The sequence below is a fragment of the Oryctolagus cuniculus genome, chromosome 7 (assembly GCF_964237555.1).
Source record: "Oryctolagus cuniculus chromosome 7, mOryCun1.1, whole genome shotgun sequence".
In the NCBI taxonomy this organism is placed as follows: Eukaryota; Metazoa; Chordata; class Mammalia; order Lagomorpha; family Leporidae; genus Oryctolagus; species Oryctolagus cuniculus.
In genome coordinates, this window is record NC_091438.1 from 110,928,614 (window position 1) to 110,954,489 (window position 25,876).

At 40.1% G+C, this 25,876-nt stretch overlaps 1 protein-coding gene across 10 annotated transcripts in view; it reads right to left on the minus strand.

Annotated features, from left to right (window-relative positions):
- Positions 1-25,876, minus strand: part of PATJ (PATJ crumbs cell polarity complex component) — a 438,074-nt gene that overhangs the window by 298,698 nt on the left and 113,500 nt on the right. For all 10 annotated transcript variants that reach the window (XM_070078398.1, XM_070078393.1, XM_070078397.1 and 7 more), the window contains exons 18-20: positions 7,339-7,548; positions 2,374-2,490; positions 25-429 (exon numbers count right to left, since the gene is read on the minus strand). In XM_070078398.1, coding sequence (XP_069934499.1) covers positions 25-429; positions 2,374-2,490; positions 7,339-7,548 — 732 coding nt within the window. The remainder of the gene's footprint in view (positions 1-24; positions 430-2,373; positions 2,491-7,338; positions 7,549-25,876) is intronic.

A 25,876-nucleotide genomic window follows, 5' to 3' on the forward strand; every position in this document is an offset into this window, starting at 1 on the left:
GGAAGGTCTGTTATGACCCCTTACCATGCTTTCTGTGCCACAGCCATACGGCTGTATCTCCTGGGAATACATACTCCTGGCCAGTCTTGCTTCTTGAGACTCGGCTGGGTCACTGCAGTGCCACTGTGTACCAAAGTGGGTACCGAAGTGAAGTTCATCCACGGAGGGCACAGGAGTCGCCTCCTGAAGGTGTGATGAGGAATACAAGCCCATGGACTGAAGGTGATCTTGATATAGCTCATAGTCTTCATCAACAAGCATTTCTCTTTCCTCACCCACATCCTGCAATCTAGGAGTCAGAAATTCATGCATTTCCCAGGCCTCCTTGTTGTGGTCTATTTCTTTTTGTTGGGATTGGAAAGACTTTCCCAAATCTATAAATGGCTCATCCACAAGTTCTTCTTTAAAATATGGCTCATCTCTAAATTCCTGTAAATAAAAGTTGCAAAAAATGTTAAACAACACCTGTCTTAAGGTGGCACTATACATAGTCACTGGGAAACAAAAACACTGACTTCACTGTGAAATACTTTCTTATATGCCCATACACAGCTAGCATGTACATAAGCTGCATGTTTCCACTACAAACAAGGAGAAATACACCCTCATTTCTATATAACTGCCAGCCAGAAAGAGAACACACAGTAAAAATAAGAGGGAAAAATCTGTCCTTACCAAAATGAAGGGTTATTCTAATCATACATTAACCACCTGAACATTCTCTATGAGAAATACAAATTTTATTAAACCGCTCACAATATTTCATCCATGTCCCTATTACAAAAGGTGTTATATAAATATGCATGCACTTGACACTGTTACTTAAGAAAGCTAAGACTTAAAAGGTCAGGATTTTCAAGCTTAAGTAATCAAAAGAAATTATGGCTCTGTGAATCTTCAAATACCATTTTTTACTTTGAGTCTCTTTTATGATACTTGTATATCATATATTAGAAATATATTTTTATCTGTGTTCAAAATATGTAACAAAGGAATGAATACAGTATACTTTTAAATTAATTTATATTTTACTAATCAGAATAGCTAATACATACCACTAAATCTAACAGTGCAGAACTTTGTTGACTTCCTGGCTAGTGCCTGATGGAACATATGGATTTGCTAAGCCTTCAACTTAACTCTGGGGCACCTCTGGGCCCCAGGTAAATGATGCAAATTCCTTCTAAGAGATCAGTGGCAATTCCTGTTGTAAGTCTTATTCAATAAGTGTTAGCAAATATAAATTCCTGACAAAAATCTACTCTTCCCCATTGATTCCTCCCTATAACTAAAGATCCTTGTGGTGAAGCTTTTAAATTGACACTGTATAATAAATACTGCAACTTGGTTATTTCCAAAAAAAGATCTGTCAGAGGACACAACAGAACACACCACACGGTTAAGAAATTAAAAAAAAAAAAAATGTGTCTCAGCTTGAGATGTGTTTACACACAAATACCAGGAATATCACCAGGCAGTTGTTATCACATGAAATACAACCACTATCTAACTGGACAGAGTAACAAGAGCACAATTCAGCTTTTAATAAGAAAAGGAAAAGTGGCCAGCGCCGCGGCTCACTAGGCTAATCCTCCACCTTGTGGCGCTGGCACACCGGGTTCTAGTCCCAGTCGGGGTGCCAGATTCTGTCCTGGTTGCCCCTCTTCCAGGCCAGCTCTCTGCTGTGGCCAGCGAGTGCAGTGGAGGATGGCCCAAGTACTTGGGCCCTGCACCCGCATGGGAGACCAGAAGGAGCACCTGGCTCCTGGCTTCGGATCAGCGCGGTGTGCTGGCCGCGGCAGCCATTGGAGGGTGAACCAACGGCAAAAAAGGAAGACCTTTCTCTCTGTCTCTCTCTTTCACTGTCCACTCTGCCTGTCAAAAAAAAAGAAAGAAAGAAAGAAAGAAAGAAAGAAAGAAAGAAAGAAAGAAAGAAAGCAAGCAAGCAAGCAAGCAAGCAAAGAAAAGGAAAAGCTTCAAAACACATTTTCTAAAATTAAACCATAAAGCAGGGTCGGACTAAATAACTTTTCTTGAGAAAATATTTACAAAGAAATTGTTTTTGTATATCGTCTTTTAAATGTAGGTTTATTTTCAATGATATGTTCCAATCCCCCAAAAACCTTTAGAAACATATTAATAATATGAAATAAGGTATGTTGATTCTTTGACAATGCCTTACATCTTGCCTGTATTAGTAAGAGAAGCACTCGGATACAGCAAGGAAAATACTTAACTAAACAAAGTTATAAAAGACAGAGGGGACTTAATTTGTATCATTTTAGCCAAAAGAGTGGGGATAAGCTTCATCTTCTTCACAGAAAATTTAGCTCACAGTAAATCATTCACATGGGAAATAAATTCACTAAATACCTGGGGTGCTTCAAGTATTAAAGATGAATTTATATCATGAATTGTTTCTGAAGGCTCAGTCTTATCTTCATTATTGCTTGAATGTAAAGTGTAACAACTTTCTTCTTTATCATCTTCCTGAAAATATAAACCAGTTTATAATCAAGAAAATACCTTAGCATAAGCCAGACCCTAAAAGACAAATGTTGTGTTTTCTTTGGTTTGCTGTAGCTAATATACAGAGTACAGAAAAATGTAATGTATAGGAGTAAAACTGACATTTGAGATTTGATTACTGTTTAGAGTCCTTGTCTATATTTCTGGGGAACAGTGCTCTTTCTACTTTCTACTTGTTGAGTTCTTTATTTAGTGGGGGATTAAGCCTGTGACTATAAAGTAAACTGAAAGTATGTCATCACACAAGTTAAAAGGAAAAAAAGGAGGGAGGAAAGAGGGTGGGAATGAGGGACGATGGGCGATATCATTATGGGCTTAAAATTCTATATATGGAATACATGAAATCTGTTCTTTTAATAACAAAATAAAGAAAGAAAATATCTTAGTTTCAAACCCTCTTTAGATTAATTCTTTTCTTGTGCAAGTACATGATAAAATTTATGCAACTTGTTTCACTGGAACAAACTTTCATTAATAATTAAGACAGAAAGCCATGTTTAGGTCAAAAGTTCTCAGATCTCTTTTTAAAGTACTCCTGAAGGAAAAATCAGGAGCAGGCATTTGGCATAGTGGTTAAGACACTTCTTAGGGTACCCAAATTCCATACTGGAGTGCTTGGGTTGAAGTCCTGGCTCCACTCTTCATTCCAGCTTTCTGCTACTGACCACTCTGGGAAGCAGCAAGTAACGGCTCAGGTAGTTGGGTCCCTGCCACCATACCCATGGGGGAGACCCAGACTGAGTTCCAAGCTTTTAGCACTGGCCCAAGCCAATGCAGGTATTTAGGGAGTGAACCAGTGGATAGAAGATTCTTTCTCTCTACCTTTCAAATACAAGTAAATAAAAATTTAAAGGCAAAAAAAGAAAAATCACTCTCTCAGGAAGAGACCCTATCTATATAAATATAGTTATCTAGTTATCTATGTACCAAACATAATTTAAGTACTTAAATATATTAAACATGTTAATTATCATATTGACATATACTCCAAGAAGTAGGTGCTGATTATTTTACTGATGAATAAAAGGGGGCACAGTAATATGCCCAGCATTACATAATTAGTTACACACCCAGAATTTAAACCTGGCTGTCTACTCCAGAGCCTGTGTTCTCAATTACCCTGACATGCAATCCCTCTTACAGATGAGCAAAATGGGTTAAATGAGTTAAATGAGGTTAAAGGTTAAAGGAGTGCACCAAGGACACACAGCCTTGCTAATCAGAGCACTGAGCAACGCCCCAGCTGTCTGGCTCCAGAGCTCCACTGGGAGTTTGTCCTCTTAGTTCTGAAGACACCACGCAATCTTTAAAGTCAGTTCATTCTTTTTTGGGGATATATATTTTGATGTATATATTTGATATATATTTTGGGGATGTATATTTTGATGTATATATTTGATACATATTTTGGGGATGTATATTTTGATGTAAGTTTATAGAAAAGAAATAGAATAGTGGAAATAGAAATATATATAATATATAAATAGAAATATTTGTGGTTAAGAAGGTATATTATATAAATATATAACTATGTAATACAAGACAATAAAAAAATTTTGTTCCTCTAACCATTATGTATTCATAGTCTTTCTGCTCCAACTGATACTGGGTCTTCTTTCATATTCTCTACCCCACTGTGGACTAAGGAAATGCTCGGTGTACATCAGCTGATTACATAAGCAGCCAAAAACTGTACCACAAGACAGAAAAAGACTTCAGAGAAGACCCAGGTCAGGTTCTTTGAATCACTATTTTTAGCTCATGAGCAGTTTTCCTAACAGAATCAAGATACTTAAAAAGTGAATTAGCAATAAAAGAAAAAAAAAGAAAGTCTTAAAACTGAACTTTCTCTCAATCCCTTTACTGGGCTTCCATTCCTAAGTATCCTGGCAGCCTTGACTCGTTCAAAGAAGCCTGGGGAAGAGTTCCATCCACGATTACTATCTTCCAAAACATTCCAGAGTAATGCTCTGGGGTCCTGGGGTTTCTGCAGTTCTCCCCGTGCCAGAAATAATACAGGACTCCGCAGCCACTTGGTACTAAGCCCTGGATTTTTTTCTTTCTTTCTTTCTTTCTTTTTTTTTTTTTTTTTTTTTTTAAGATTGGCTGGGCACTTGCGAAAACTGCTACAAAGTTAGGATTGTGCTAAGCTCCATAAGACATAAACAGTTTGGGATTTCCCAATGCACCATAAAAATCTGGGAAATAATCAGGTAGAAAAATCTAGATAATGTTCCTGCTATATCCTAAAATACCAAGAAAATGAAGTCCCATGAAAGTATTAATAGCATTGCCTTCAATTTATTGAAAAAAATCAAACTGGGCACTTCATGCCATCATCATGTTATTGCAATACCCACAGCAAATAGACAAAACGTCAAAAACTTGATTTAGTAATGTATCACGTTCCATTGTGAAAACTTCAAAGTTTCTAATATGTGTAATTTACAGGCATTTTTAAGTATAAATAAATAAAGAATAACAAAGGATTACATGGGGGTCACACTGAGATTTTTCAATGCAAAATACTATATGTAATAACTGAATCTATTTCAATCTCTAGATATAAACCTGCCTTTATCTGAACATAGCCATCTGTATGTCTATCTATGAACATGTGTAGTATGCTATTCATGTAATATATTTTCTGGAATAAAAGAACATGAGAGCTTAGAAAGAACTTCAGAGTTCTCTAGTCTTGTCCAGTGTCTTCAGAAAAAAAAAATCAGCTGGGGCTATGGTACAGCATGGGCATTCCATATGGCCACTGGTTCAAGTCCCAGCTGCTCTACTTCCCATCTAGCTCCCTGCTAATGCACCTGGGAAATCAGCTGAAGGTGGCCCAAGTGCTTGGAACCATGCACCCATGTGAGAGACACAGATGAAGCTCCTGACTCTTGGTTTCAATCTGGCGCAGCCCTGGCTGTTGCGGCTGTTAGGGGACCAAATCAATAGATGGAAGACTTCTCTCTCCCTCTCCCTCTCTGTGACTCCACCTTTCAAATAAATAAATCTTTGAAAAAAAAAGAAAAAGAAATGAAAAAAATATAGGCCCAGAGAAGAAAAGTGATACATTTATTAAGCAAAGCACCAGTATAATAATGTTTCTCAAAACGCAAAATTTGACATCAGAATCATATATGTGATCCATTCATGAGGCAGAGTACTGAAAACAAATCAGAATTACTAAATAAGAATCTCTGGGGGTTGGCACTGTGGCGTAGTAGGCTGGGCCTCTCTCTGGCATGCCAGCATCCCATATGGGTGACAGTTTGTGTCCCAGCTACTCCATTTATGATTCAGCTTTCTGCTATGGCCTGGGAAAGTAGTGGAAGATAGCTCAAGTCCCTGGGCCCCTGTACCCATATGGGAGACCTGGAAGAAGCTCCAGGCTTCTGGCTTTGGATCAACTCAGCTCTGCTATAGTGACCATTTGGGAAATGAACCAGCAGATGGAAGATCTCTCCCTCTCTGCCTCTGCCCCCTGCCTCTCTGTACTCTGCCTTTCAAATAAAATAAACAAATATTGAAAAAAAAAAATCTCTGAAGGTACATCTTGGGAAGCTGTATTTTAACCACTTCCTAGGTAATTATTGCATATCTGAGTATGGAATCCACTGGGCTAACTCACAGCAAAGCTAGAAACAGAGCCCACGTTTCCTGAAATCTATTCCAACACTGTTAGAACCATCCTATATATTTCACACTGCACACAAATCAAACACATGACAACATGGTAACACAAGAATATAGGGGTGGGTATTGTGGCATAGCAGGTAAAGCCGCCACCTGTGATGCAAGTATCTCGTATGGCCGTGGGAGACCTAGAAGAAGCTCCTGGCTTCTGGCTTTGGTCTGGCCCAGCTATGGCTGTTGCAGTCATTTAGGGAGTGAATTAGCAGACAGAAGATATCTCTCTCGTGCTCTCTCTTTCTCCCTCCCTCCAACTCTGCCTTTCAAATAAATAAATAATCATTAAAAATAAAATGAAACAAAAGCGGAACACAGAGAATTGTGGTGAAAACACAGGATGTGAAATCTGCCCTGTTGAGTTTTTATTCCAGCTGTGTTCTCTACCAGTTACAAGACCTTTGGATAAGTTACTCAATGCTCTGTACCTGGACTAACTCATCTGTTAGTGAGAGTAATAAGACATCCACTTCACTTAAAGTTGCTATGAGGATGAAATTAGCTAAGACACATAAAGGGCTTTAGAGAGTGACTGATATACAATAAGTACTTAATAATAGCTAAAAATTGGCTGAAAACTTTTCACTGTCACATTTTTTTTTCTCCAGATATCTCAACAACTTCACTGTAGCCTTCAATGAAGAACAGTGACCTGGCCCAGTACATACGAATAAGCAACATGACAACTTCATGATGGCTTGACCTGGTAGGGGTTCTAGTACTAGGGGTTGCAAGGTGCTGTGTTGGTTAGAAAAGCATATGAAATCTCATCAATCTATGGTTAAAGTGACATGGTTAACTGGCTTTCAAGTTATCATGCCATCTGGACATCATTCCTACATGAAAGTGAAAATACAAAAACACTTGTTTAAATGTCCAAAGAGGAACATGATGAGCACTTAAAAGTCTGTGCGAAAAGCATGGCGATGAAAATGACAGAAGTGGCAGCAGGCTAACTAATAGTATTAGCAGCTAGCATTTATTCTGAATGTGTAAGTCAAGGACCATAAGAAACTTGCCCAGGTTCACAAATGAAGTGAGCAGTGGATCAGGTATTCAAGGCCAGGTGTACATCTGTCCAAAAGCCACATCCTTAGAATAACAAAATTCAACACTTACCACCAAAGGCTTACAGATGCCAAGACGTACAGTGCCTGGTGGCACAGCTTTCAACACTTCCACAGCTTCGGCAAGTGTGGTGTTGTCCAAACAGTACTCATTGACTGAAACCAGGCGGTCTCCAGGCAATAGTTCTCCACTTTTTTCTGCGACACCATCTGCTACCAGGGAGCGGATCACAATCACCGATCTTGTGGGATCCAAAGGGTCCTACCAACCAAGCAAAGAAAACAGCTGAGTCGGTTTGCTGAAAATGAACAGCTGTAGGTGTACTCATGAATCCCATTTGACTTTTCCATGTGCTCAGCATGCTGGTGATGTGCTTCCAACGAGGTAAAATAAATTTAAAATATCACTCCAGACAACCTCACAAATGCCAGCTCCTGGTTTTGTTTGTTTGTTTGTAAAGACTTACTTGTTTATTTGAAAAGTACAATTACAGGGAGGGAGAAGAGAAGGGGGGGGAAGAGAGCGAGAGAGAGAATGAGAATCTTCCGTTCACTGGTTCATTCCCCAAATAGCTGCAATGGCAAGAGCTGGGCCAGGCCAAAGCCAGGAGCTTCACCGAGGTCTCTCACATGGGTGCAGGGGCTCAAGCACTTGGGCCATCTTCCATTGCTTCTCCAGGCCATAGCAGAGAGCCGGATCAGAAGTGGAGCAGCTGGGACTTGAACAAGCACCCATAGTGGATACTGGTGCTGCAGGCAGCGGCTTAACCCACTGTGCCACAACAGCAGCTCCAAATATACAATCTTAAAGATTTCAATTCCATAACTGAATACTCAATACATGTAAATTTTTTTTTGAAAGATAGAGTCACAGAGAGGTAGAGAGAGAGAGATCTTCCATCCGCTCACTCACTCCCCAGATGGCTGCAACGGCTGGAGCTGTGCCGATCCGAAGCCAGGAGCCAGGAGCTTCTTCTGGGTCTCCTATGTGGGTACAGGGGCCCAAGGACTTGGGCCATCTTCCACTGCTTTCCCAGACCATAGCAGAGAGCTGGGTCAGAAGAGGAGCAGCCGGGACTAGAACCCGGGGCCCATATGGGATGCCGGCGTTTCAGGCCAGGGCTTTAACCCACAGCACCGGCCCCTCAATACATGTAAATTTAGCTTTTAAATTTTTGGTGACTGATATTTTGTTGGATACCAAGAGGTCTGGGAACAATGGATATTCTCAAGTATTATCATATTGTGAACCAAAGACAAGCTCCTCTTGTGTCACAAGTAGCTCCAAAAGAAGCACATTTTGACAGGTAATAATCCATTCTTCTGCATTCACCAGTGAAGAAACCTCCTATGAAACCACTCAAGTTCAGGAAAGACACAGAAACCAGAGTATTACACTGTATCAAGAATCCATTGTCAAAAACATAACCTAAAATTATAATGTGGTTTAGGTGTTTCCAGATCAGAACTGTAATACATAGAAACTGAGTATGAATTCATGCGGAAAACCAATACGCAACTCTCTCTCACTCACTGGTGAACACCATAGTTCTTCTCATTCAACAATAAAGATAAAAGCAACATATCAATACATGTGGTTAATAAAAACCAATTTTTTTTTTTTTTTTTTTTTTTTGGACAGGCAGAGTGGACAGTGAGAGAGAGAGACAGAGAGAAAGGTCTTCCTTTGCCGTTGGTTCACCCTCCAATGGCCGCCGCAGCCGGCGCACAGCGCTGATCCGATGGCAGGAGCCAGGTGCTCCTCCTGGTCTCCCATGGGGTGCAGGGCTCAAGCACTTGGGCCATCCTCCACTGCACTCCCTGGCCACAGCAGAGAGCTGGCCTGGAAGAGGGGCAACCGGGACAGAATCCGGCGCCCCGACCGGGACTAGAACCCGGTGTGCCGGTGCCACAAGGTGGAGGATCAGCCTAGTGAGCCACGGCGCCGGCAAAACCAATTTATAACTCCACTACTGATTTTTATTTTATATACCAAGTTGAAATACTGCATTTATTCTGTGTTGGGCTTAACATTATCAGTTCATCTAGTCCTTACAACTACTTCAGAACGTAGGGAGATTTATCGTCTGTGTTTTACAGATGAACAAACTGAAGCTCAGAATGCTCAGGAAACAAGGGGGCCAGCATTGTGATGCCGGACGTTAAGCGGCCACCTGCAATGCCAGCTCCTATAGTGCAGCACAGGTTTGGGTACTGGCTATCCCACTTCTGATCCAGCTCCCTGCTAAAGCACCTGGGAAAGCAGCAGAAGATGGCCCCAGTACTTGGGCCTCTGCCACACACATGGGAGACTCTGCTGGAGTTTCTGGCTCCTGGCTTTGGTCTGGCCCAGTCCTGGCCATTGTACCATTTGGGGAGTGAACTGGTGAATGGAAGATCTCTTGCTCTCTGCACCTTTCTGTTAGTCTGCCTTTCAAATAGAGAAAAAAAAAAAAATGTAAATTTGAGAGGTGGAATTACAGAAAGAGAGAGAGAGAGAGAGAGAGAGAGAGAGAGGTCTTACATTTGTTGCTTCATTCCCCAAATAGCTGCAACAGGCAGAGCTGGGCTGAGCTGAAGCCAGGAACTTCTGCCAAGTCTCCCACAAGGGTGCTGCTTTCCCAGGCCATAGCAGAGAACTGGATTGGAAATGGATCACCCAAGACTAGAACTATTGCCCATATGGATGCTGCACTGCAGGCGGTGGCTTAGCACACTACAAAACAGCGCTGCCCCCTCATGTATTCTTTTTAAAGATTTTATTTATTTATTTGACAGGTAGAGTAACAGACAGTGAGAGAGAGATAGAGAGAAAGGTCTTTCTTCCGTTGGTTCACCCCCTAAATGGCCGATCCAAAGCCAGGAGCCAGGTACTTCCTCCTGGTCTCCCACGCGGGTGCAGGGCCCAAGTACTTGGGCCATCCTCCACTGCCCTCCCAGGCCACAGCAGAGAGCTGGACTGGAAGAGGAGCAGCTGGGACTAGAACCCGGGGGCCCATATAGGATGCCGGCACCGCAGGCAGAGAATTAACTAAGTGAGCCATGGCACCAGGCCTCCTTCCTGTATTTTTTTAAAATATTTTATTAATTAATTAATTTATTTATTTATGTGAGAGGCAGAGTTACAGAGAAAGGGAGAGAGAGAGAGAAAAGTCTTCCATCCACTGGTTCATTCCCTAAATGGCCTCAATGACCGGAGCTGGGCTGATTCAAAGCCAGGAGCTTTTTCTGGGTTTCCCAGCAGTGCAGGGGCCCAATAACTTGGGCCATTTTCTATTGCTTTCCCAGGCCATCGCAGACAGCAGGACTCAAACCACTGCCATTATGAGATTCTGGCACTGCAGGTGGAGCCCTTAACTGGTAAGTGGGAAAGCCAGAATTCAACAAGGCATTATAGCTCTCAAGTCCCTACTCTTGACCACCAAGTTCCGGTGCTTGCTCCACGTCATGAATAATGAGAAACTGAAAATGGAGCTGTGAAAAGGGAGCAGAGAAGCATATTCACATGGAAATCCTATGGCAGAACAGAGCCCTTTAATTTGTCTAAGGATGGTGGTACCTGGCTCTAGCACTAATCCTCAAACTGATCCTGGAAGAGTAAATACAACGAAATCTCAATCACAGCAGCACTTGTTTTGGTTTGTCTATGCTGCTCCTGCAGTTTTATGCGCACAAACTGTCCCACAAAGGCAAGGTGTAGTGGTTTGAGTCTACTACTCTTAAGTCCTAATCCAGAGACTAGCGAGAAGAAAACACCGAGTCCTGTGGCAAAACTGTAAGACTTTGGAACTAGTGCAGTGAGGATGGCCAAGATGCAGGCCATGTTTGTGTGAAGTGGTTGATGGGCTGCTGGGTTCTTCTGTGGTTTTCTCACCCAGTTTCCAGTTTTCTGACGTCACAGTTTCAGACATCAGAGTTCTCTTTCCAGATACTGCATGGAGGGGCTGGTGCTGTGGCGAGGCAGATAAAGCTGCCACATGCAGTGCCAGCATCCCATACAGGCACCGGTTTGAGACCTGGCTGCTCCACTTCTGATCCAGCTCTCTGCTATGGCCTAGGAAAGCAGAAGATGGTCCAAGTCCTTGGGCCCCTGCACCAGCGTGGAAGACCCAGAAGAAGCTCCTGGCTCCTGGCTTGGGATCAGTGCAGTTCCGGCCAATGCAGCCAATTGGGGAATGAATCAGTGGATGGAAGACCTCTCTCTCTCTCTGCCTCTTTTTCTCTCTGTGTAGCTCTTTCAAGTAAATAAATAAATCTTAAAAAAAAAAAAGATACTGCATCGAATTTTGAATTAACTCAAATATACACTATTAGAACCAGCAAAGACTGCACAGTTAATTCCTTGAATAATGCCTTTTAAATTTACCTTACTTTCCTTAACTAACATTGCCTTTCTACCCCCAAGTTAAGAGAATCACAGTAATTTTCTTAATGCTCTCATGTATAAAACTCCGCATAGTTATGAAGAGGATTAAAAGTAAAAAACAGTCACGGGGACTCACTAATAAAGTACACAGCGATATGCTCTAATTACGCCAGTATTTTCAAGTAGAGGGAGCTATTGTATAGGAAGAGAGCTGCAGAGAATGCGAGAGTGCAGTGGAGTGGCAGCAGGCCATCGGTCGGTGATATAAAAGAGCTGTCTACTTTGTCACCAGCAACCATGAATCACAACACACTTTTCATTCTGAAATATGAAACCTTTACATTTTAAGTTTGACATACTAATAAATAAGTTGGACAATCATGTCCTTCATTTCGGATGTCAGTTTTTGATGAAAGGCTTTTTTATCAGGGAGGAAGGGGAACTCCGTAATAGCATATTCCTCTCATGAAACAGAGAAAGCAGCTGGCATTACTTCATATTAATAATGAGTTATCTTTCTTAGAGAAAACTGAAACAGTAAAATACACCAAAGGAAAATAAATGATTTCACTCAGTGGGTTGGGAGCAATAAATTCAGTTTCATATAACACCTAATCAAAAAGTACTATTTTTAACTCAAATAGGTGAATAGATTTTCAAAACGCAACCAGTTGAAATGGTAATTGGAAAAATTTCAAAGGAAGAGTCACCAAGAAATAATGAAAATACAATTTTACTCTTGAAAGATTAATAGATCTCCTTTATTGTAGAAAAGTCACAGTGAGCACTTATTTACGCAAAGCGCAGGCTTTAAAACCTCAAACCAGTGCCAGGTGTGCTTGCTTGCTAAAATTTATTCTGATTTAGACTTCCAGTTATTTTCAACACTAAATCTAATCTACCCTCCCCCCCTTTTCCTGGAGGAGAGAAACTAAAGGCAACTTCTTTATCATTTGGAGAAGCGGGGGTGGGAGAGACAACCCAGCCACCTCTGCAGATGCCCCATTATCTATAATCATTACTTCATTTTCCATGATGACTTTCCTGACTGTGTGATTTCCCACAAAGCTGAATGAAGTAGCTGTAATGAGTAACAGCCATTTCCTTTCATGGCCATCATATGTAGCAGCCACACCATGGAAAAATAACAGCTGCTACTGCCTATTGGGGTGGCCACTATTCTTCAGGCTTTGCTACATAAAAAATGCTCAAACGCCAAACCGACTCAGGCTGCTTCTCACCAGAGAAGTTCATTTTCTGAAAATACAGTCCACAATATCATATGCATATCAAACAAAATGTTTTAAAGGTATTTCTCAAGATCCTATCCAACCCTTAAGTCTGCCAATCATATTTTGAAAGATCATGTTGGCTTTTATCATCTTTTATCATAATTTTTAAATCTTTAATTTTTCTTCTTTTGGTAAATAACACTGCAAGGAACATTGTATTCAAGAAACAAGATGTTGCTTTAGACAAAATCACCAATAGAGGGCACTAAAGACCAATCATAGGACACAAGAACCATCTCCCCATGCTATTCTCTTCCAAATGATTTTTTTCCTCTTTACTAAAAAACTTTTTTTTATATATTTTATTTATTTTTATTTGAAAAGCAGAGTTACAGAGAGGCAGAGGCAGAGACAAAAAGAAAAGTCTTCCATCTGCTGGTTCACCCCCTAGATGGTTGCAACAGCCAGAGCTGGGATGATCTTTCGGGTCTCCCACGTGGGTGCAGGGGCCCAAGGACTTGGGCCATCTTCTACGGCTTTCCCAGGCCACAGCAGAGAGCCAGATCGGGAGAGAAGCAGCCAGGAAGTGTAGCACATGAGATGCTGTCACTACAAGTGGTGGCTTTACCCTCTAGACCACAGAGGCAGCCTCTTATAAAAAACTGTATTTTTTCTTTTTTACAAGCATTCCAATTTTAAAATTTTATTTTCATTTGATTTGGAAAGAGAAAGAGATATTTCATTTTCTGGTTTACTCTCCAAATACTTAAAACTGCCAGCGCTGGGTCAGCTGAACCCAGGAGTCCAGAACTCCATCCAGGTCTTCCATGTGGGTGGCAGGGGCCCAAATACTTAAGCCATCATCTGCTGTTTCCCAGGATGTGTATTAGCACAACGTTGGATAAGAAACAGAGCCAGGACTTGAACCCAAGGATGTGATACACGGGATGTTGGGATGTTGGTGTTCCGAAGCAGGAATCTAAGGCTTGAGCCGAATGCTCATCCCAGCTTCATGTTATATAATACATGCTTTAACAATGTTCCATGCCTGCTTCAATTCAATTGTTTATGAAATTTGCTCCTTAGCAGTCTTAAACATATTATCAAACTCTTATGATTACTATGAACGCAAACTTTCATCACAATACTACCCCAGGAGGCAGGAGCAGAGAGAAGCCCTGAATTCTTTACACCTCAATGCTTAGCTAGGAAATCCTGGGGAGCCACCTAACTCATCTGTCTCACACATAAATAAAATTGTTTTTCCTGTCTGTAGGAAGGTGGATAAGTAGCTTTGAGATCTCTCGTGTAATGCTCATGTTTGATAATTTATTACCAACACAAGGAGCTTTAGCACTAGGGGAAATCTGAGCTGACAAGCAGCCTTCTCCCCACTATAATCCCTCAGGGGTGCCCAGTGACCCCGGACCACTCCACTGAGTTGCTCACCACAGCATCCACGTGACCCTCTAGCTCTTCTATCTTCTTCTCCATTTCTCCTGCAACCACTTTGGTTCAGCTTCCCGTTATTTCTCACCTGGGCAATGGCTACAGTTTGCTGATAGCTCTACCTGTCTCCAATCTCGCTCCTATCAGTCCATTTTCTAGAGATAACAGAATCATTCTTTAAAAATAAGATCATTAATTTCTCCTCTACTTAAAATACTTCAGGGACACCCACTGCCTTCAGGAGAGATTCCAAACTGCTTTATCCTTCATGGAGAGAAATTCATTCAGATCTGCAGCTCTGTCCCATTTTCTTTCATGCTCCCTACATGCACCATGCCTGTTCTCATGTGCACCGAACTGTGCCCCCAATAACACAGAGTTACTGACACAGGTACTGTGAAAAGCTGTGGCTTGCTCAATGATGTGCTAAGGACCCCTCTCCCAGGAATACTCTCCCTTCCCTGGCCACTGTCACTTCCTCCACATTTGACACCAGTTCAGCTCAAGGTTTCCTCCAATGAGAAGCCTTCCATGACTCTCACCCTCTCCTCTGTGATATCCATTACAGCATTTGTCATTACATATTGTCCTTATTATCCCTGACCTTCCAGAGTTAATTGAAATTAGTTATTCACATCATGGTATTTTCTATTTTAACTGTCTCCCTACTAAAACTAAGCTTCCTGACAGCAGGAATATGCTTGATTATCGCTACTTTACTCCCAGGGCCTACCATGATGCTTGCCAGACAGAAGGTACTGAACAGGCATTGAATGATAATCTATTTAGTTTCTTTTTGCTCACCATGACTTAACTACACTCATAATGAAGAGCACACCAAAAGTAAAGGCCACATCCCATCACACACAAACAGCTGTTGACACATACTGAGCTCTTGCCCTATCAGTACTATTCTATGTACTGTTCTCTTACTTATTTGAAGTCATTTAATCTTCACATGACCATAAAGCAGGTCTCATTATTACCTGTTATGGAAAAAAAAATTATGTAACTTAAACAAAGCACATAGTTGGTAAATGGCAGAGGTACAAATTTGAACCAACTGGTTAAATTCCAGAGTTTATCCTTTTAACCACTAAGCAATGCTGTTCCTCTACCTTAAGGTTAAGTACCTGCTAACGGAATGAATATTCAAAGATGACAAACAGGCTGGAAGACAAATCTGTCACATTCCCAAAGTGCGTAAAACTGAGTCCTTTCAATATCACACTTGGCCACAAGAGGTTTGTATTTCAGTTCCTAACAGATGAAAAGTGAGAGTGCAGAACGTGCATCAAACCAGCATGTAAAGGTAAAACATACACCAGCAACGTTTAATTTGCATTTGCTTTCTCATGAACTGACTTGGCGAGCAGAACACCTTCACATGAATGGATGCAAACATGTGACAGTCATTATGCCCAAATGGATGGGATTCAAAGTTTCTGAAGTATCTATAAAAACATTATATGAATACTTGTGTACATTCCTATGGATCAAAGAGACCAGATTTCACATAAGCTAAAGCAGAGTGCAGGGGTGCCACCTGGGGTGGAGAGCTGATTCTGTGGAACTGTGGGCTCTGTCAGGGATGGAGACATCAACCAGAAGATGTGGTGAGCTATAGTCATGAAATTGCTCCAAACCCTAGACTATAAACACACACACACACACACACACACACACACACACAAACTATGGCAAACTATGGTGGAAAAGCAGGAAGTGCAGAATGCAACACAGAGAAGAGGCAGGAGGAATTAATAAGTGGCTGCCACACTTAATAAGTTAGCAAGTGAATCAGCATTGTAAGAGACATTTTTTAAAAGAGGAGGAACATGAGCTACACACCAAGGAGTGTTCTGACATTTGGCATCTATATGTCTGATGAAGAAAAGCAAAAATCAAGGTGTAACGATGACTTAACTACAGTCAAAATGAAGAATGACTTTCAGATTTTTTTTAAAAGACACCTACTCTAACTTACATCTAAACATTAAAAAATCTCAAGGAATGCAGAGACTACCTAGAGGAATGGCAAAGAAATGAACTGTGGTTTATTTCAGGTAAAAATTTCTCTTCAAATTCCTTCACCTGTGATAATTTTCACATTTTATTGTCAAGTAAATATACCAAATATAAGGTTGGTCTACTAAATGCATGAGAGGAAATAAGGCAAACTCATGTAGTTTTAGTGGTATGTCATAAGAGTTCTGTGCTGTTGTAGAGCTCACTGCACCAACTTCCTGCTCTCCAGGTACACTATGGAAACTCTTCACCCAGGCTGGAAAACCCCAAGGAAGGACAGCAAAACAACTTCAAACAACTCTGAAACAGAAAGTGCTCTGCCAATGAGAAGCAGCAGTGTACCAGCCCATAACCCAATGCTGTCGTATACATTGGTACTGAATCAGGCTTTAAACTTCCTTCTACAAGTGTTTATTTACTTAAGTGTGAGGAAGTATGTTTCAAAGATAATTTTAAAGGACATACATACACTAATATCTGGGATACATGAACAGCTAGCTATGTAATATCTGATAAGAGTATCCCAATTAAGTAATAGTCAACTCAATGAAAACAGCAAAGCTTTTTTGGGTAAATTTTAAAGTAATCACAGATCATTAAAACTACAGGAGTATAACATTCTTAACCACTGGTTTGACAAAGGTATAAAGTATACTTTTAAATGTGGCTATTATTTATACTCAAATCAATAAACTAATCACTAAAAAACTTCCAAAAATAACATTTAAAGAAAGTTGCTACAATGGAGACTATAAAAGAAACCATTCGATTTAAAAGGGAGACAGGGGCCAGTGTTGGGGTGTAGTGGGCACTACAACACTGCCTGCAGGGCAGCGTTGTGGTGTAGTGAATTAAGCCTCCACCTGCAATGATGGTATCCTATGTGGGTACTGGTTTGAGTCCTAGCTGTTCCACTTCTGATCCAACTTCCTGCTATTGTGTCTGGGAAAGCAGTGGAGAATGGACCAGTGCTTGGGCCCCTTCACCCACGTGATAGACCTGGAGGAAGCTCCTGGGTGCGGGCTTTAGCCTGGCCTAGCCCTGGTTGTTGCAGCTATTTGGAGATGGAAGCTTGCTCGCTCGCTTGCTCCTTCTGTCTCTGCCTCTCAAATAAATAAATCTTAAAAGGGTGGGAAGCAATGCCTGCAATGCTAGCATCCTATATGAGTAATGGTTCAAGTCTTACTGCTTCACTTTTGATCCTGCTCCCTGCTAATGTGCCTGGTAAAGTAGCAGATGGTGGCCTGAGGGCTTGGACCCCTGTACCTACATGGAAACCAGGACGGAGCTCCTGACTATTGGCTTCAGCCTGGCCCAGCCCAAGCCATTGTGGCCATTTGGGGAGTGAACCAGTGGATGAAAAATCTCCCCCTCTCCTCTAATTCTGCCGTTCAAATAAGTAAATAGATTTTTTTTTTTTTTTGACAGGCAGAGTGGACAGTGAGAGAGAGAGACAGAGAGAAAGGTCTTCCTTTGCCATCGGTTCAACCTCCAATGGCTGCCGCGGCCGGCGCACCGCGCTGATCCGATGGCAGGAGCCAGGTACTTATCCTGGTCTCCCATGGGGTGCAGGGCCCAAGCACTTGGGCCATCCTCCACTGCACTCCCTGGCCACAACAGAGAGCTGGCCTGGAAGAGGAGCAACCGGGACAGAATCCGGCGCCCCGACCGGGACTAGAACCCGGTGTGCCGGCGCCGCAAGGTGGAGGATTAGCCTAGTGAGCCGCGGCGCCGGCCTAGTAAATAGATCTTGTTACAAAAATACAAGGGAGACAGAAAACTAATTCATTCTGGAGGTGGGTGGACAAAAGGAACTGGGTGGTACAAGAGTTTGACACAGCAGTTAAGATATCACTTAAAATGCAAGCATCTCATATCAGAGTGCCTTGGTTCAAGTCTTGGCTCCACTTCTGATTCTTGCTTCCTGTTAATGCACTCCCTAAAGACAGCAGGTGATAACTCAAGTACTTGAGTCACTGACACCAATGTGGGAGATTTGAATCAAGTCTTATGATCCTGGCTTCACCTTGACGCAGCTCTGGCTGTTTATAGCATTTAGGGAATGAACCAGCATAAGGAAGATCTGTGTCTGTCTTTTGAATTAAATGAAAAAAAAAATTTTAAAAATAAGGAATTAGTTGCAAAGAGAAGCAAAGAAAAACTGACATATACTCATGTTTACATCTTAAAGAAAAAAAAAAACAGCAATCTTCAGACACTGTGTTGTGCAGCCAGGGTGAATTAAAATTTCCCATGTAAACAATGTCAGTTGGAAGACAGGGATTCGAAGAATTTTAAAAGGGGAAAAGGTACATATGAGAGCCAAGGAAGGCAGACACTCAACCTACTAGTGGTAAGATGAGTGTGGATTAGAAATTAAAAGACAAGTTGTAAGCCCCCAGTTGGTCCCTGCCTGATTAGGTACAGCTATACAAGTGTCTTCATCTGAGTCAGTTTCCTCAACTGCAAAATAAGAAAGTTGAACACATGAGCTACGATGCCCTTCCTCAATTCTAAAATCCTATGACTAAATTTCACAGAGTACCTGGAGCCAATTTTGTCTTTAACTTATACCAAATCATTCACAAAGCCATTAGAAAAACTCGGGAAGGATGGAAGTTAACTCAAAAAATTGCATTAGCAATGAAAAAGATACATACTATTGGTCAGAAATAGGATACAATTTTAGTAAGTGATACATTTTAAGTACTCATAAAAACGCCACTGACTACAAAAGGCTAATTTCCTGGGTATTCTGCCACCAAAACAAAAGCAAACAACAAAATGTGTAGGACAGCATGTATGACAACAAGTGCCCATTTGTATAAGATGACTCTTAAAACACTTTTTTCTTTTGTTTTCACTTTGCCATTGTCACTTTAAGATAGCAACAAAAGACACAGCAGAGACCATTAGTTGGACTACAACTACTAAGAGAGTTATAGTTTAAGACAGTGGAATGTAATGCATTATTTCAAAAGAGCTTCTTCTGATTTGACCAATAAGCTAAGCATTTACTTTTAGGAATGAAAAATAAAGGTAATCACAATGAATGCAACAACCAGATGATTCTAACGAATATTGAGCAAGTTATCTAGAATCTAACCCCATTTTTTTTTTTTTACCTATTTCATAATACAGCAAAGTATTACATTAATCATACCAATTACCCCAACACATCAAGTCCACTCAAGATAGATTAAACTGATATGGCTCCTGGATCCTTGTGTCTTATTACTTCCTACACACTATTGGCATAAGAATAGATTTTTCCATGTAGCTTACATTGAACTAAACAGTCGCTGAAGAGCATAGTAAGCACAGCACATCAGGCAATTGAAAATGCAATGGAAGAGAAGTGGGCAGAGAAACTTCCTAAAAGATCAAAACATATCTCAAATGAAAATAAAAAATCCTAAGTGTACACAAAATTTTATTCAGTATAGCTCATAAAATCTATTTTAAGTAACATAATAATTAAAGTAGTTCCACAGCACAAATACCATGGTAATCATCTTATGGAAGATCAACTGCAGAATCTTATCGCTTTCCAGTCTGCTACTGGATATTTTCCATGGATGTTTCAACTCTTAAATTTTTATGTTATGTTGGAATTGCTTACATATTTACTAGCCATTCCTGGGCCAGGACTTTTGCTGGTTATAAGGAAAACAAACCAAACCATACAACTGTCCTCGATCTAAAAGTCCTTTCATCTGGTTGAAATGCCTTCTACTAGCAGGCAGTAATACTCAAGAAAGATTAAAATTACATTAGTTTAAGCGTGAATATATCTAACACTTCTAAATTATATTTAAAAAAAAAAGATTTATTTATTTATTTGAAAGGCAGAGTTGGGGGGGGGGGAGGAGAGGAGGGAGGGAGGGAGGGAAAGATCTCTTCCATCTGCTGGTTCACTCCCCAAATAGCCACAAAGGCCAGAGTTGGGCCAAGCCAAAGCACTTGGGACATCCTCTGCTGCTTTCCTAGGCATATTAGCAGGGAGCTGGATATTGGAAGTGGAACAACCGGGACTCGAACCAGCACCCATATGGGACACTGGCTGTGCAGGCCTTGATTTATCCTTCTATGCCACAATGCTGGCCCTCCAAATTGTACTTCTAAAAGCAGAATGGCAAATTTTATGTTATGTGTACTTTGCCACAATTTTTTAAAATGTAGAAAATGAAATTTAAAAATTCCCCTATATCTACTGGGGAAAATTACATTACTTGAAAGGTATTACAATGCAGGGAAAGTATAGAAGTAAAACTTGTAAAAGCTTTTCTAATACTAATTTAGGGATTTAACTTTCCAAACAAATCACTCTCAATTTAAGCACAAATACCAGCTCAATCTGAAACTTTTTTTAAAAAAAAGATTTATTTTTTTGAAAGGCAGAGAAACAGAGATAGAAGAAGAGAAAAAGAGATCTGCAATGGCCAGGGCTGGTCAGGCCAAAGCTAGGAGCCTAAAACTCCATCTGGGTCTCCCCCATGGGTGGCAGGGGCCCAAGTACTCAAGGTCATCTTCCACTGCTTTCTCAAGCTCATTAGCAGGGAGCTGGATGGAAGCAGAGCAGTTGAGACTTGAATTGGCAGTCAGATAGAGGATGCCAGTGACACAGGCAATGGCTTAACCCAGTGTGCCACAGTGCTGGGGGATCTTAAGGCTTCAGAAACAATTTGAAGCAAAGCTTTTAGAATCATAAAAAATATGTCACTCAAGAAATACGAAATAATTAGAAATTTCCATCATTTTTCAGTTGAGCCATAATTAGGAAGAACAAGTGGTGTTTCTGGTTTGAAGGCTGCACTTTCCACCAACTAAACCACAGGCTCAGGACCTCAGCTCCACTGACTACTAATTGGGTGGTCAGGATCAAATTTCTTAACCTCTAAAGCATCAGCTTCCTCATCCATAAAATGAAGATGATTACAGGACTTGCCTCCCGGGGTTGCAGATAAGATTAAACCAGTTAACATATATCAAGTGCTGGGAACAACACATGCCACAGAATAAGCAGAACATAGTTAGCTATTTTTACCCTGTGCTCTTGTTTTCCAAAGGCAAAAAATTGAATACAAAGCTTCATAAAATGATTTTTCACTAAAAGGAATAAAATCTGAAAGTATAGAAAGATAATAAACAGTTCATAGTCACTGGAAAAAATCAGGACTAATTTATCAACTCTTAATCACCGAGCCTGGAACACCCAGCCCCTACCTATGCACATGGCAGGCCTCTCTGGGTCCTAACCTCATCATTCCTCCACCTTTGCTGAAAGCCATCGTGCAGACTTGTTCCCTGGGCTGTTTCCTTGATTCTAACACATGCTTATTTGTCCCCCACCTACAACAAATTGAATTTGAATTCCCAGAGAAGGGGAATCTATGTTAACTGCTAGAGCCTCAGTACCTAGAACAATACCTGGCACAGCAAGGTGTTCAAGAAACAGTACACATAAGATCTTCAAAGGGAGCAATGCTTTTCATTTTTGTACCTTATATACCAGCTCATATTAAATGAACAATAGGGTTAGAATGATTAACAGAGATAGCATATCTGTGTTCAGATTCTATCATTTTTCAGTAAGTTCAAAGAAACATGTAGGCATTTACATGCATTTATTTATGTAGCTCTTCTAACTTTATAAAGCCAGTATTATTTGTTTTAGAAATTATTTTAGTACAGTGAGATCAAGAAAGACTAACAAGCTTGTCCAAAGTCCTAGCAGAATGTCATATCAGAAGCCAAATCCAGGTTCTTGGGTGCTTTCTGGCTCCACAATTATTGGTCACAGTGGTACACTGGGAAATTTAACATGTGATTAAAATAAAATAAAGACGGAAGGGCTGAAAGAGGAACTTGAATCCCACCCCCTTTCTCATATCAGTAACCAATTAGGAGGCAGCACCACTTCCTGACCCTCAGGAGGCTGAGCTCCAAATTCCAAATGACAGAGCCAACAGTGCAGAGTAGTGCAAATCACAGGGCTCAGAAAAACATTCCCAGAACCTGTTTGTTGATTTGATCCAATCATTCTGCCACACACTTCAGGAAAGGCTATGACTTTCATTGACAACCATGGTGCTCAACACTGACATCAGGATCAAGTGGGAACTCCCACAACACACCCATACCTGGAAGCAGATGAAGACTGGTGATGAAACACCTCTGGATACCAAGTTTCTTCTTTAGATCAACACCTGTATTTGGGTGGTTGTTCCATTTTTAATTACAAGGGAGACACAGGTACATAAACAGAATGATATCCATTAATCTCCTAGAATACCTGAGAACTTCCTAGGAAAGATGTATTTGCCAGGTATTGCAGTAACTTGAGCATTTTATGCCCTCTCCCCTACCCTTTTTTAGCTCTCAGTGGTCATGTGATAGACGCTAATATTTACAGCTTGTCATTTCTGAAATATTCATTAGAAGCAACACAAGAGAGAGATCACTTTCAGGGCCCTCTCCTCCTCAGCAATGCCTTCTTGTAGGAAGCAGGCCTAGTCACGGAAGAATGTTTGCTAAAAGGAAAGCTACCCTATGAGAAAGCACCATCCAGCCGACAAGCATTTGCGGCTCGCTTGCTATTCTCTTTTGCCCCCATTAGACACAATGGGATTTTTTGCCAAATTCGTATTCCAGAGCCATGAAATTCCCGCAAAGTTCAACATCAGGCCTGACTTAAGATCTTTGAGGCCTCCTGCTAACTTCTTCCCCCTGCAGCTGCCTCAGTCAGGCAAGCTTTTGATCTGTACTATCTGGATTTCAAGCTGATATACACACAGCCTCTTTGATCTCTTATTAAGTGGCTTCTGGTCTCCTGATGCCTTTAGTCTTGCTGCACTGAGGTTTTTGGAAGTCAGTCGTCATCCTGAGCACACCACGAACTCCACACACCAGGAGTGGGCTCCCTTCATTCACCCACTTCGCAGGCTTGAAAAGCAATATTTAAGCCATGAGAGAATTTCCCCAGTAGCCACAATCAAGCCACTCCATGAACACACAACTAAGAATTATTTTTCAAATGAAGCAGCTTAAAATGATTTGAAGGGTACAGAACTTTCCCATAGAGGGAAAGCCAGCAAATCCTCTGTGAAAAGAAATCTTCAGCCCAGTCGGCACCACAGCTTACAGTACTTTGATGTTAATAAAAATAAACGTGGATAGGAATCAGTGATGGGCAAAAAGTAGCCTTGGTAAGTTCCCCTGAGTTCTGTTAAGCAAAAAATAACCTTTAAATGCAGCTGTGAGGCTTGTTCAACAGTGAGCTACCTGACGTAATTGCAGGGATATGGATACTGCCATTAGTAGCAGACTGCCTGCATTTTGCTTAATGCCAGTACCTTACACGGGTGAACTAGACCCAAAGAGCTCAAACAAAAAACAAGGAAAAACAAATTTACCAGTGGCCATGCTGACATTCCTTGAGCATTAAAGTAAAACTGTAAAATAACTTGAAGAATACATATTACTATCCTCCATGTATTTTAGATTCAGGAAATAGTACAGTTTTATACCCTAGTTTTTAATGTTACTACTGTATATACTAGTATATATTAAAATTCTATAAAACAGGTATTATATCCTACATTCTGTAAGCTAGTCAGTTAAGATGAACATAAAGACATTGGGCTTCCACAGACAACAGAACATTTTGTACTGATAGCAAAATTTACTCAAAATTTCAAATTTCTTGGAAAAATTAAAGTCCAAATGCTCCCATACCATTTTAAAGCTCAATTTTCTTTTATACAAGATTGAAATTGATGGGGATAACAAGAATAGACTTTTGGGTACCAATACCTTCGTCTAAATATAAATATTGTATGCTCTCTTAGCTACAAAGGCCAATAAATTAATTACTGCCACCTATGAAGTTGAAACAAAATTGATAGTTATATATTGCTATCACTTAGTCTGTCCATATCTTGAAAACCATTAGCAAATTCATGAATTATGTACCTGTTTACACTATTTTCCAGGAGAATTATTTGAATATAGAAATGAGTCTACTTAATGCATCAATTTTAAATGGTTACATTTAACCAAAATCTACCAAAATTTAAAAAATACATGCTCATTTTATGAACAATTCCATTTCCAGAAATTTATCACAAGATTTTTTCCCACTTTTTTATAAAAGAATATTTCAAAGGTACCCACTAAAGTCTCACTTAAAGTGCTTACCAGTTGGGAACAGAGGGCTGGTTAGATAAATTATTGTATATCCACAAAAAAATATTATGCAGTCATTAAAAAGAATTAGGTAGCTCTACAAATACCAAAATGAAAGAACATACAATCAGGGGGGAAAGACAAAGTGCTTAAAATGTGTATGATACATCCCATTTATGTGTCAAAACATAAACATTAAACAACAAAAACTATTACTTATATAACTGTGTATGGATAAAATACTTCTGAGAGAACAAACAAGAAAAACTGTATCTTTTGCCTGGAGGAAAAGTGAGGGGTAGATCATAAGGTATTTTTTAATCTATCTTTGAATTTTATGCCATATTTATCAGCAACATGCTCAGAAATTCATTTGTCTCACATAAGAAAAATTCCAACTTTAAGACACTAAAAATTTACATAGTACCTTCCTATAACTTTAAAAACGTTTTAAAATTTGTTAATAGTCTGCCAAAACTGCACACTTAAAGCTTTTCTCACAAATACTTCAGCATATCATATTCAAGACTCAGCAATACTACAATATTTTATATTCATACTATTTTGGTTTTATAACCCATTTTCTCGTTAAGAAAATTAATAACTGTCCATTTTTATGGGGAAGAATATTTTCTCTACTGTTTTTAATGAGTCATCATATGCCTTTGGTCTTTCAAACAAATTTCTGAAGTATTACTCACAATGTTTACATATGAATCACCTCTCAAAGGCTGTGCTATGAAGCTTTCTATTTTTATCTCTCTCAGTGTGTGAGACAAACTCAAAGTCTTTCAGAAATATCTGCTTTGGCAAAAACTGAGCCAGTCAGGAGGGGAGAGAAATGAGGAATAGGATGTGGGAAGGAGGAGAATTATTGGATAATAAATTTTCCTTCTAAATCACTGAAATTTAAAAGTACCAAGGATGGCAATATCATGGCTAATGTTCAAAAATTGGCTAATGTCAAACATTTCCAGTGAATTATAATCATGAGGGGTTATTCAAAGTTCACCATAAATCAAAACACCAGAAAATATCCACTTGCCATGTTTAATTTATAAGGTCAACTGAAGGTAAAACCCATACAATTTAAAATTTTTTCAAGCTTTTTTTTTATAGAAATTAAAAATTACAGACTCTCAAGACTATTTAGTAATTGATTCATTATTGAACATTTACACATAACAAATTACTTGTACTGGCTTAAAATTCTTAAGCTTGCAATTATTTTCTTCTCAAGCAATAAACACTAGTTCTTACACAACACATATGAGCACACTATACTAATTAATTTTTAATACTTACTAAACTTGCATATAACCATTAAA